The following is a 13,402-nucleotide window of genomic DNA, read 5'->3' as shown; positions in this document are numbered from 1 at the left end:
AAACATGTAAAGAACTTCTCGGAGTCCATCGTTTTTCTCGAGAATGTTACGTTGATTAATTTCGTTTTGCCAATATTGTAAATTGCTGAAGTAGTATCACATCCTGTGAACGCGTGAAAAAAAAAGATGTGATGATCGATTACAGAAACATGTTTAAAACTGTTCGCCGATTATAGGGCCTCCAAAGTTTTGCACTCGTCTGAATTTTCCGCAAGAAAAGAGTAAATATACTCCATGGTTGTATCGATATCATTCGACTTATTTTTTTTTTTAACCCGGATAGTTAAATACGGCAGCAATCGTAATGATATCGCGCTTTAACTACAGTTAGATCCGGAATTGGATGGATACGGTTCATTACGCCACGGGCAAAATCATCGTTGCGATCATTCAAATGCTTCAAAATTGTATCTCGTATAGAATTACTTTTTACTCCACAAATTATTCTTCGTCTGTCAACGGGCAATAATTTTTGCTGTTTTATAAATACCTCATCAATTACTTCGGCGCAGAAAAAGCAACGTTTTTCAAAATCGAATGCCGGTGGATGGAATGCCGGTGGATGGTTCGAAGATTGCGATGACGACGGAGAAGATGGAGGTGATTTTGAGATCGAAACAGCACAGTTGCTCCGACGACGAATAGCCGCTGCAGCCATTCTCTCGTTGATGTATATTTTTCGACAGAGCACGTGCACTGTGATGTTGTTGACGTCCTCCAGCATGCGCGCATGTTCCTCGTCGCCCCTCTTAATAGCAAACAAATGTAAAATTTGCACACCTCTTTTTTGAACGACAGTAATTTTGCCGTCACTCAGCGCTTTTTCTACATATAAAGCACTCGCTCATTTTCGTGAAATTTCACTCTGAAACGCTCGAAATACAGTTCACGACTGACCGAAAATACACAATAACACACAATAACACACACAAACAACACACACACACACACAATAACACACTGTACAGTTCGCGGAAAAGAGTTTTATAATGTATGACAATTCACCAAAAAAAACCGCGAATTTTCCCCACGAAAAAGAGCATTTACTAGACACACTCAACTTTGGCGCTCTTTATCTCTAGTGTTTTTTGAGTCACCGCAAAAAAAATATACGAAAATTGTAGAGAAATGAGTCCTCTACAAGTTTTATTTGAACATTTTTTTGATCAAACTAACAGGGGGCGATATAAGTGTCAATAAAAATGTTCAATCCCTAATTGACGGCACTTTTTTGGTTGTAACTTTTTTCTTTTTTTAAACAAAAGTTGTAGCAAATATTTTTTCCTACAAAACTAAAAAAATTCGACTAATAGGAGCCGAGATATTCAAACTTTGAATATTCACCCCTATTTTCAAGATGGCCGCCGACGCACAGGAAAATTTTGTTTGAACTTTGTGAATTTGGATATCTCCTATGACCCTCTACTCACCCTAAAAAAATTGGCTTGTTAATCAGTTTTGCCATTTTCAGATCTAATTGTACTGGCCTATATTATAATTCCATTCTTTGTACTACAATTTATTACAATGTGCAGTATTTATTTCAATGAAAACATTTTACAGTTTTGCAAATATAGAACTCATGACTTTACCAAAAGGAAATCCTGTAGTAAGAACTCTATTACGTAAAAATTATGTGCTATATACAATTTAATAATTAAAGCGTATTTAATCTGATTCACATAGCTACTTTCATTACCCGATTGAAATGGATTAAGCGCAGATACGATTGAAACTGATTGAGTCGGATTCAGATAAATCCGGAAATATCGCATTAAATCCGATTCCGGTGTTGTATTAAAATTTCACGATTGATGCGGATTCAATACGATTCATGTGGTCACTTTATTCACCCGATTAGAACGGATTGGCATTAATACGATTGAAACCGATAACGGCGGATTCAGATCAATCCGGAAATGCCGAATTAAAAACGATTCCGATTGATTTGTCATTAAAACCGATTCACTTCCAATCGGGCATCCGATTAATCGGATTGAAAACGCATTCATTCCGATTCAATTTCACCAAATTTAATGCGGGATTCAATCGGTCATTTTCAACAGGGGAAGTAAAGGGAGAAAACGCCATAAATTATGTCCCGAATCTGGCGGCAGGTAAGATTCGTCTGCTTTGATGTGTGCTTATTTACCGCCCTCTGAGCGAACCATCATACAGCGATTAAAATGTATTCGTTGCATGGTCCAAACGATGTGCCTTATGTATTGCTTTGACTATTATTTGACAAGTGAACATATATCCTTCCGAATTTGACGGTATGTATAAATATCCACACGATGCGGCATTTGTTCACGCTCGTCGAACGTTTGTTATTGGGACAAACCTACCTATATCATTGCATTAACAAGCGTCGTATCGTCAACACAATGCTACATTTGTTTACATTTGGCGAATATTTGGCAAGTGAACCGCATTGTCTAAAACCGGCTTAAGACATATATTTGCCAGCAATACAACGCAAGGCTCACCCAACACTGCTGTGATGATATAGATATCTATACAAAATAATATTTTCCAAAATAAACCCTGTTTTCCACGATGCACTTTTTTGTGCAAATTTACTTATTGTGAGGAGTTCCGTCAGTCACTGTGCAAGCTACGCAGCGAGAAAAGTTGTTTGCTGCGAGTAGCGCTGCGTGCAGTGCTGATAGTTTTACGTGATAGAACGAGTGCTATTTTCTCTGCGTGTTTTGCTGTTAGTTGCTGTAAGTAGCCAATAAGAACTAGCGACTAGATCACGTGATAAAGTTGACATAGTCAATTGGCTGCTTACAGCAACTAACAGCAAAACACGCAGAGAAAATAGCACTCGTTCTATCACGTAAAACTGTCAGCACTGCATACAGCGCTAGTCGCAGCAAGCAACTGTTCTCGCTGCGTAGCCTGCACGGTGACTGGCAGAGCCCCTCGCACAAAAATTACATCGTGGGAAACAGGCTTTAGATGTAAAAATGTATATTTTTCAAATCTTAAAAAAATCTTTCAAACGTGAACCAATTATTGCTAATTGGATTAAACTATTTAATTTTTGGGAGCAATATTTCTAAAAGATTTTACAAATATTATTAAATATATTTATTTGCAATTTTTTAAAAATATTTTTAAAAATATTTTTCTGGCACAATCTGGCGGACATATAGAAACATTCTAAAAATATTTTGTGCTGTATGGGTATAACTGTCCCCACAGTATAGGGACAACTAAAAATTATAGTACAACTGTGATAACTGCAACTATTGTAAGGTTATATTTACTAATACTATAGCAATTATAGCTATAAAATAGTAACCCCTACCATATAATTATTTTACTATTGCAATTATAGTCGCAAATACCAAAATATTTTCTCTCAGTATACATGACTTTTCGTTTGAGTTTTATCCAATCTATCTTCACCTTTTGGTTGATCAGTGACTTGTCGGATATTTTGTATGTACAGGATGTTCGATTGATGTATGTCATAAAAAAATCGCATATTTTACATAAAACACTGATTGTGAGTCGAAAAGTCCTTTACAGTTTTTGGATATCTTTAATATTAAGCGAATATTTTTCAAGTTAAAGTTTGAGTAGTTTTTCAAATCAAGCGCTATGATTTACGCGCCACGCGCTCGATAGTTTGGTTAAAAACGGGACCACAGATTGCCCTACTTATTCTATGCGTGTGTATTTGTGTAGAGTTTGCTTTATTAAAAAAAAATATGAACGTATAACAAAATTTATTCTCTGTCCCAGGTAGCAGAGTGACGTATTAATAAATTTTTAATGACGTCTCTAATGTTATAATAAAACGTCATTAAAACATCTTTAGACGTCATCCTGTAACCTGGGGTATCATAATTTATTAACACATTTTAAGCAGTGTTCTTTTGGCTTCGAAATTATACACAAGTATTCAATCTTCAGATTTCGAGGCAATGCCTTTGTTATTTACGGAATATAAAGATATACACCTCATTTATAAGTACTTTATTTGAGAAATTATTCAAATTTCATCTTGCAAAATATCTCGCTTAATATTAAAGATATCCAAAAACTATAAAAGACTTTTTTGTCAGTTTTTTATGTAAAATATGTGATTTTTTTAATGACATACATCAATCAAACACCCTGTATATGTATACAGTTATAGGCATACGTATATTAGTCTTTCGACTTTTACATGAGTAACAGGTAGTTTACTAAAAAATCCACAAGCGGTTCTTCAGTTGTCAGGACCAATGTTCGCGATGGTCGGCAGATATTAGGATCTGGATATACAAATAGATTAAGTTGACGAATCCTGATGTCTTCGATAGTCCCATTAACTTCAAGAGCTGTTATATCTTCGAGGGGCAATCTATAGTAAAAGGAACAGAAGTGCTCTCCATTCACTGCAATCTGAAATGTAAAAGTAGCGCGATTAGCGCCTAGAAAATATTAGTTGTCGTTGCAATTTACGTAATGCTTCCAACAAAGAAAATGTTATTCATAAGAACTTAAGAAACATCTACACATGTTTTACGTATTTATTTATTTATGTATTTATAAATAGGAAGTTTAAGCACATATACTTATCATTAATGTTTAATGACTAAAAAATGTCGATATAACATTTCTAAATGTAAAAAATAACACAATGAATGAGTTATTTTAACACAAAATTTAGAGTGGACTTTCATTGACATTAAATTTTTTACTCTGTATCGAAGTTTATTGTTGTTGCTTTTCCGCGATTCGTTCTTTTGCTGCGCTTACTTCGTGAGCAGCTGTCATTGTATATTTTGACAGTCGTGTGTATTAGGAGTCCCCCGTAGTTTTCGGCAGGGGAACAGGTGGAGCGTAGTAAAGGAGAAAAAGTGTGTCAAAAAAAAGATTTATAGAAGAAAGGGAACGTGGAAGAGGAAAAGCAGGCGTGCAGGAAGCGGACAGGAAGAGGAGTAAATAGAGGCAAGGTGGTAAATACAGCAGAACGACAGAAATCTGTTTAAGAAGAGGAAGCAAGAGAGATGTCGAGGCGCAGTATTGGGGCTCGTGGTACCTTGCGTACGGGGACGAAGGAGAGATCGACTGTTGCGGCGGCGTATAGGGAGGTCAATGCGCAATCGATCGAGATTGGTGGGTCGATCATAGCAGAGGAACGCCCGGCGATAGCGCGTGGCCGGAAATTGAAGTAGAATTTAAGACGATTACGGGAAGAAGGTGAAAACTGCGAGTAAAAGGAAGAGAGTAACAAGGAAGTAGAAGAAGGAAACGGAGGATATAGTTGGAGATAAAGGAAATAAAAAAGAAGAAAAAGGAGAAAAGTGGCAGAAGAGCGGACCAAGGCAGGATTGGAGAACAGAGGTAGGAGATAAGAAGAGCGGCGGGAATAATCAAGTGCGTAGGGAGGAAATCAGATTGGGGAAGCGAAGAAAGCAAGAAAGATGCCGAGAGAAGGTCAAAGGAAGGAGGAGGAAATTATGGGGAAAGGAAATTATGAAGGAAATTACGAAGGAACTGAGGGAAATGCAACAGGAAATCCTGATAGAGGTAAAATGGGAAGGAAAGGAACTTAGGCAGGAAATGAAGCAGGTGAGGAAGCAGCTAGAGAGGATGGAGAAGAGGCAAGCTGCAGGGTGGCAAAGGAAGGAAAGTGGAGGACGAGGAGAGGCGGAGAAGAGGAGAGTGGACGAAAGCGATGGAGTCACAGATGTGGAGGAGAACCAGAAGGAGGAAGAGAAAGAAAAGGAAGGGGAAAGCGACAAAGGAAGGTTAGTAGAGGAAAGACTGAAACACGAAGGAGAGAGATGCACAGAAAATGAAGGGTGTGACAAAGGATAGAGTAGGAGTTGGTGGGAGGAGGTGACAAGCGAGGAGGAAGAGAGTAGCAAAGAATCAAGGAAACCTGACAGAAGAAAGGGCAAAAGAAAAGGAAAAGACACGCAAGAGAGGACAACGGAAAGAAGAGGGGACATGAAAACAAAAGAGGAGAAGAAGCGAAGCAAAAGAGAGAGCGAAGATGGATTGGCGAGCAAGGCGGAAAGGAGGGAGTGGAGCACAGACGGAGAGACAGGTAGAGAAGAAGATAGAGAAGAAGAGTGGAAAGGTAGAGACGCAAAAAGGGAGAAGAGAATCGCATGGGAGATGGTGAAGAGAAGAGAAGAGAAAGTGAGAAGTGAGAGAGAAAGAAATAAGAGAGAGAGCGCATAGAGAGGACAGAGCTGAAAGAGAGAGAGCAGCGAAGAGAAAGAGATCTCTGGTATGGAGCGGATTAGGGTGAGCAAGATCAGTAGAAAAGAAAGAATTTATCGAGATTATAGCTGAGATGGCGTTAAATAGGAAGGTAGGAGTTAAAGGCGTGATGGAGATAAAAGGAGAAGGAAAGAAAAAGTTACTGATAGTGGAAATGGAAGAGAAGAAAGACAAAAAGGAACTTTTTAGTAAACGGTGGGAAATAAAGAAGAGATGGGAGGTAACTGTGGACGAGGAATAGACTAGGGAGGAAAGACACGTGAGATGGAGGATAGAAGAAAAGGCAAGAAGAGAGAGAAGACTAGGAAATTTAGCGGTTGCCACGAGCAATCGATTGTGGATCAATGGAAGAGAGATATACTGGAACGAAGATAAGAAGGAATGGAGGAAAGTGTGAGGAGAATACAGAAGAAAAGGAAGAGGATGAGCAGTTGCAGGAGAGGGTGAAGAGGGGGGTAGAGAGAGAGAAGGAGAGAGGGCTTAAGATGTGTAAGTGTCTTGTCTCTTTTTGTTTACTGTTATGATTGTTGTAGAGGACGCTGAGTCTGGAGGGGAGGAGCGACAGGAGACAGAGGAAACGAGTCAGAAGGAAGATGAGAGAGGAAAAGCTTGCAAAGGAAAACAGATGGAAGAAAAGGGAGGAAAGAGCTACAGGGACTAGAAGGAGCAGAAGGAAGGATATGGAGGAAGATGTCAATAGGGTTAATAAGGAAAAGGGATGGCTGGTTAACTAATCCTGTGAGATCGTACAATGGCCAGGTTATTAGAGGAACATAGGTTTATGTGTATGGCTGTAACTTGTAAAGGTTTTTGGGTACGTTTTCACTGAAAAAAAACGCTTTTCTTGGCACATAGCTGAAATAAAGACGTATATACAGTCGTGTGTATTAAGGAATTCATAGTGTAATAGTAACAGTTAACAGTTATAATATTAAAGATAAATAGCCCGCGCGTCTGTGATGTCTACCCAGATAGCAACATGTCTGCATTGTTGCTGGCATGTTGCCAACAACATAGTATGTGTTGCTACCAGAATTGTGGCAACTCTGAGTCCGCATTTGTCAGTAAGTTGATGCCTTTACGATATAACAATTTTGTATAGCAACTTGTTGGCAACTTATGCTGCGGTCTAAAATCGTCTGATTCAAAATTCGAGCTGTTGCTAGAATAATTCATAGGATCACACAATGCTGCCATATTGCTAGCAACGCGAGGTAAATTTGATGCTGCTCTTTTGCCGATAAATTGCTGGTAATACATATATCCAATGTTGCCTGTGTTGCTTTAAATATTAAATTACTCGAAATCAATTGAAGCAAATGTACGGCAAGTTGCATCATAAGCAATCACAGGTTTACGCGATTTTGCTCAGACACGCTTGGCTATCTGAGTATATTTCACAGAATAGAAATGGAATCCTTAAACGATTTCGACGAGCACATAATATCGTGAAAAACACGCGCGGTGTCTGATTCACCCGATTCGATTCATATAAATGATGAAACGAAATTGACTGATGTGTCTAATGAAACGCATCAAACTCGATCTGGTCGATTTCTTCATCATGTCGATTATTTTAAACCGTGATAGTCGGTTATACATTTGTCTAAAGAGACATGGCGCAACATTTCTACATGCGAAACACAATACTGTAGAAAATATACGACATTAAACCCTGAATGAACAAACATTATTTATGATAGAATATGAAAACAACTAAAATTATCGTGTTGCTATGCCTTCAAATCTGAGAAAATCAACCGTATTCCAGGCGAAATATATCTAAAAATAAAAAAAAAATATGCAAAATGTAGTACACAGACATTCCATGTCAACCGGAACAGCGCCACGGCCAAAATTTGAGAGGGTTTAAAAATTTTTTCGGGGTGCAAAATTTATGTAAACATATTAGCTTTCGAATACCGAGTGCGCATTTAAAAAAATTCAAAATGGCGGACGCAGTATGGCGCCTAGAATAAAGAGAGTCACACAATAAAAAATTATAACTTAAAAAAAAATTATAAAACCACAGAGTAAAATTTTGTTTTGCATCTAAATTGTGTCTTCATTCGTGTACTTTACGTTAGTACGTTAGTACGGACAAGTTACGTGTCTTCCAAGTTTAATCAGCACTTCAATATTAATGAATTTTTATCTCGAAAAGGATGCGTTATATCGAAAAATCGCAAAAGGGCATTTTTACTTCAAATTTGACGCAGAATATGACTATATTTTTTTCAATTACAAATTTTAAGTTTTTCGTCCGCCATACCATATTGGATCTGCCATTTTGAATTTTTTAAATCCAATATACCTAACGTAAAGTACACAAATAAACACACAATTTAGATGCAAAACAAAATTTTACTCTGTGGTTTTATAATTTTTTTTTAAGTTATCTTTTTATTGTGTGACTCTCTTTATTCTAGGCGCCATACTAAGTCCGCCATTTTGAATTTATTCTAATGCGTACTCGGTATTCGAAAGCTAATATATTTACATAAATTTTGCACCTCGAAAAAAATTTTTAAACCCTCTCAAATTTTGGCCGTGGCGCTGATGTTCCGGTTGACATAGAATGTCCCACGTATAGTATGCATGTTTTAAGAGATGAAGACCCGTATGTAGATTCATGTTTCTACATATGATACGAAGGAAATTACTCAATATAAAAAGCGACAATACGTATAATATTGAAAGAAGTCGTGTAGTGATTTACATGTAATGTCAGCATATGGCTAGAGAAAAAAGAAGGCAAACGAAATAAATGATGTTTGGCGATATACAGCTAGCGCATTTGTACAGCGAATCTGTATTGCGCAAAGCAAAACAATTTACTTAGACGCTAAAAAAATTAGGCCTTAGCAATACGTCTGATCCAATTGCATCAGTTTTGCAATTAAGGAGGTTCGATGGCTATAACAAAATGCAGAGAGTTTCATGAAATTTTAATATGTTGTTCTGGAATGCAAAATAGAATTATGTGAATTTTTAAAGAATTTTTTACCGTCCCGTTTTAAAAAAAATCTACTCCAAAAACTTAAAAAGTACAATTTTTGGATTAAATTTTTTTCAAAACGGGACGGTAAAAAATTCCCAAAAAATTCACATAATTTTATTTTGCATTCCAAATGAAATGATATATTGCATATACCTTCAGAATGAAATAAGTGCAAGAAAAAATGCAAATGATAAGAAAAGAAAAATATGCACATGTAACTTAATAATTTACAAATAAATGAGCGAAAGAAAGGGGAAAGTTACCGCACATTTCGTAGAAAAATTAATTATTAAAGCATAAATTGCTTGATTTTTCGTCTGCTAGACTGCCACGGTCGTGAACGACGTGAACAACAGCACGCATTATACGCATGCGGCGACCAATCAGAGCAATCCCCTTCATTCCCACTACTTCAAACGCTAGTGCGCTGTTTCCAGAACCCCCGCGTCCCACTACTCCCTCCGATGAAGCCATCGAACCTCCTTAAAATATAAGCCCAGAGTTTTCTAGAATCATACGAAATAGGATTAGACAAATTTTTTGTTATTTATTTCAATCCGAACTGTTATTTTTATATCAAAATATAATAAACAAACAGATGAGAGAACGGGCATGCTAAGTATAGCAATGGGATCTCTGATAAAAAATATTAGAAAACTTGACAACTCTACATATTACTTATTTTTATATCAAACAATCGATCGTTCCATTTAAAACAAAAATTTGACCTGTGTTGCAAATTATAGTAATTATGCAGTACAGGGGACTATACCCTCCGATGATTTTGACCTTGACATATGTTGTCAAGATAGGTAACCCTTATTCTGAGGGACTTTCAGAAGGTTTTAGCCCTCAGTCATTGTTTGTTAAAAAGTTATTAACGAAAAAGTTTGAGAAATTTGCCAGTTTGGGTCAGTGCTAAAGGAAGTAATTTGCAGGTATGTGTTTATACACATGTAAGCGGGGGAGGGACTACCGCCTTTCCACCGCAGGCAGGGGTGGGTGGAGGTGGACCTGGGTTCGCGTGGAAAGTTAAAAATTTGTTTTTTTTTCTTTCCTCGCTTTGTGTGAAAATGCTTAAGGGGTAACGCCACTCTAGCGCCCCCTAATTTTGACAATTTTTTTATGGGAATATAGTGAATGGAATATAAAATCTGTTTAAAGGCCTTTATTGTACATACTTTAAAGTGTGTTCGCAATTTCTTTCAATTTTTTTTTTTTACAAAATGGCGGCGCCAGAGCTCAGCAAAGGAAGCCGGAAGTGTTCTGCGGTCGGAAAGATTTCTTCTTCAATTTTTGACCTGGAACAAAAAACCAAAAATTTTTTAGTTTTATATAAGATTAGCTCGAGAAGTACGTACGAAAATTAAAAAATATCATTTTTTGTAAAAATGGTGCACGTTTGAACAAAACGTTTCATTGTCAAAAAATATTTTTTATATATATATTTTTATATATATTTTCAAAAGCTTCGCTCAAGCCCCCGATTATACTATTGATCACTTTCAATGATTTCGCGGCAACTATACCGTCATCGACAAAAACCGCAAGATATATCTCGTATTCATCGTAAATACCGTAAAATACGCAACTGTCGGCATCAGTCTTTTTCAAATTGAAACGTTTTAAGAACTCCGTGAATTTAATGTTCCAACTGCGCGGTGCTTGTTTAAGCCCGTAGAGTGACTTCCTGAGTGAACACACTACACTTCCTCGATCCCCGGTTTCTTCGTTGACCACAAGACCCGTCGGTAGCTCCATCCGGATGTCCTCGTCAAACTCGCCGTGCAGGAATGCTGTTCGCACGTCGAACTACATGACCTCAAGATCGGCTTGCGTGATGACAGCAAGAAGCACTCGGAGTGAGTCGTACCTTACGACTGGCGAAAATGTCTTGAAGTAGTCCACACCTTCTCGCTGCTTAATCCCTCGGGCGCACAGACGCGCCTTGAACATTTTCACGTTTCCATCTGTGTTTCGCAGTATCTTGAAGACCCACTTAGAGTCTATAGTCTTCTCTCCTGAAACGCGCGGAACAATTATCCACGTCCCGTTCGTCCTATGTGCTTCGAGCTCGTCCTCGATTGCTTCTGCCCATTGACTTGCCTCTGAGCTAGTTATAGCCTCCTGGTACGTAGTTGGCACGTTGTGCCCTGCACAGCACAACGCGTATCTGGCCGGAGGGCGCAACGAGTCTCGATCGCACAGCGACCTAGGTGTCAGCGTTTCCTGCTGCTGCTGTTGCTGCTGCTGCTGCTGCTGCTGCTGCTGCTGCTGCTGCTGCTGCTGTTGAACCTCCACGTCCTCGACCTTGCCTCTTCGATCTGCCTGAGTTCCTCTCGCGTTATCGGTGGCCACATCGTTAGCACCGGCATTGCCGACGACAGCTCCGTTATTGTGACCCGCGTTCTGCTCTTCCTCCTCACCATCGTCATCACTCGACGACGGCAAGGTGAGTTCGACTTTGGATTCTGACATTTTTGGATCCTCTCCGTGCGCTCGTTCATTGAACACTACGTGCCTGGAAATAGATACACATTTCGTAACAGGATCAAACAAACGATAGTTCGACGACTCGCTGTCGTAGCCCACCAGGACCAGCTTCTTCGCTCGAGCGTCAAACTTCGTGGTCTTCTGCTTCGGCACATGCGCATAAGCGTCAGAGCCGAATACTCGCATGTGACGGAGATCTGGCTTCTTCCCCGTCCATTGCTCGTACGGAGTACAACTTCCGCCGACTCGCGACTGTCCCGTTCTGTTGATCGTGTACACGGCTGCTGACGTTGCTTCCGCCCACAGATGTGCTGGTAGATTCCTCGCTTTCAGCATCGTCCTTGACGCCTCGACGATCGTGCGGTTATCTCGCTCCGACCTCCCATTCTGTTCCGGCGTGAACGGCGCCGTGGTCTCCAGTGTGATACCTCTCTCCTTCATGTACTTCTTCATGCGTGCATTGCAATATTCAGTCCCATTATCGGTGCGCAAGGTTTTCATCGTGTGCCCGAATTTATTGAATATCAGACGCTCGAACTCGACAAATCGCTCGTACACGTCTGATTTGTGACGCAAGAAGTATACGTATCGAAATGCAGTGGCGTCGTCCTTGAAGAGCACGTAATATCGTGCACCGCCTGTCGACTCCGTTGGTACCGGTCCACACACATCACTATGGAAGTATCCTCCTGGATTCCTTGATGCTTTGCCGCTGTTGCTCCTAAACGGCAACTTGTGAAGCTTGCCGAACTGGCACGCCTCGCAGAAAAATTCGCCCGAATTTTTCACGTTTACTCTATCTGCCAGCCCTCGACTCACCAGCTCGGTGAGCGCCCGCTTATGAATGTGGCCCAGCCTCTCGTGCCAGATTTTAAAATCTAGCGACGTCATGTTGACCTCTCGTTTCGGTTTCGGTCTTCGGAAGAACATACGGTATAGCCCGTTCTCCTGCCTCGCTCCGGTCGCCTCGATCACGCCTCCTCGTGACACTTCGACGACTCCGTTTTCGAAGCCTACTCGAAATCCTTTCTTTGTGCATACTCCTACTGAAAACAAGTTTCGAGTAACACGTGGAACAAGCAGCACGTTCTCGATCACTCAGTTGTTCCATTCGCCATTGGCATACTTCTCAATGCGAATTTTACCGATGCTTGTTACCTCGCATTCACCATCGTCTCCCAGCAGAACTGTCTCCCCAGTTACCAGTCGCAGCTCTTCGAACCAGTCGCGACGCGACGTTATGTGTTCCGACGCCCCGCTGTCGGTGATCCACACCTCTCGTTTATCCGCTTCACTTAGCTGCTGAATCTGCCCGACCGACATTAGTAGCTGTCGCACTTCTCCGTCTCTCTCGTGCGAATCAACCACAAACGCGCAGCTGCTACCGGACTGACCTTTCGTGTTGTTGTTGTTGTCGTTCTGGTTCTTCCTCTTGTCACACTGGCTGGCGTAATGCCCTTTTTCTTGGCATCGGTAGCACTCAATGTTTTTCTTCGACTTTCTTTTCTTCCTGTTTTTGTCCTTTGACTTCGCGCCGTCCTTCAAAGCACCTTGCTTCGTCACTGCTAACGCGCTCGCCGAATTTCCATTATCGCCAAGATTTTTATCCTCGCGAATGAGCCGCTCTAGCAGGTTTTCAATCGTTTGCCGTGTCGGGTCCACACTGTCCCACGC

General features: G+C 40.1%; 2 protein-coding genes across 2 annotated transcripts in view; both read right to left on the bottom strand.

Annotated features, from left to right (window-relative positions):
- LOC143893593 (FMRFamide-related peptides) overlaps positions 1–2,575 on the bottom strand; it is a 110,480-nt gene extending 107,905 nt beyond the window's left edge. The window contains exon 1 of the mRNA XM_077399128.1: positions 491–2,575. Coding sequence (XP_077255254.1) covers positions 491–724 — 234 coding nt within the window. The 5' untranslated portion in view covers positions 725–2,575. The remainder of the gene's footprint in view (positions 1–490) is intronic.
- LOC143893595 (galectin-4) overlaps positions 1–13,402 on the bottom strand; it is a 76,064-nt gene that overhangs the window by 9,811 nt on the left and 52,851 nt on the right. The window contains exon 2 of the mRNA XM_077399130.1: positions 4,204–4,401. Coding sequence (XP_077255256.1) covers positions 4,204–4,401 — 198 coding nt within the window. The remainder of the gene's footprint in view (positions 1–4,203; positions 4,402–13,402) is intronic.

The sequence above is a fragment of the Temnothorax americanus genome, unplaced genomic scaffold (genome assembly GCF_048541705.1).
Source record: "Temnothorax americanus isolate GAGA-0224 unplaced genomic scaffold, ASM4854170v1 Scaffold122, whole genome shotgun sequence".
NCBI lineage: Eukaryota > Metazoa > Arthropoda > Insecta > Hymenoptera > Formicidae > Temnothorax > Temnothorax americanus.
This window is presented reverse-complemented; position numbering and strand designations above follow the sequence as displayed.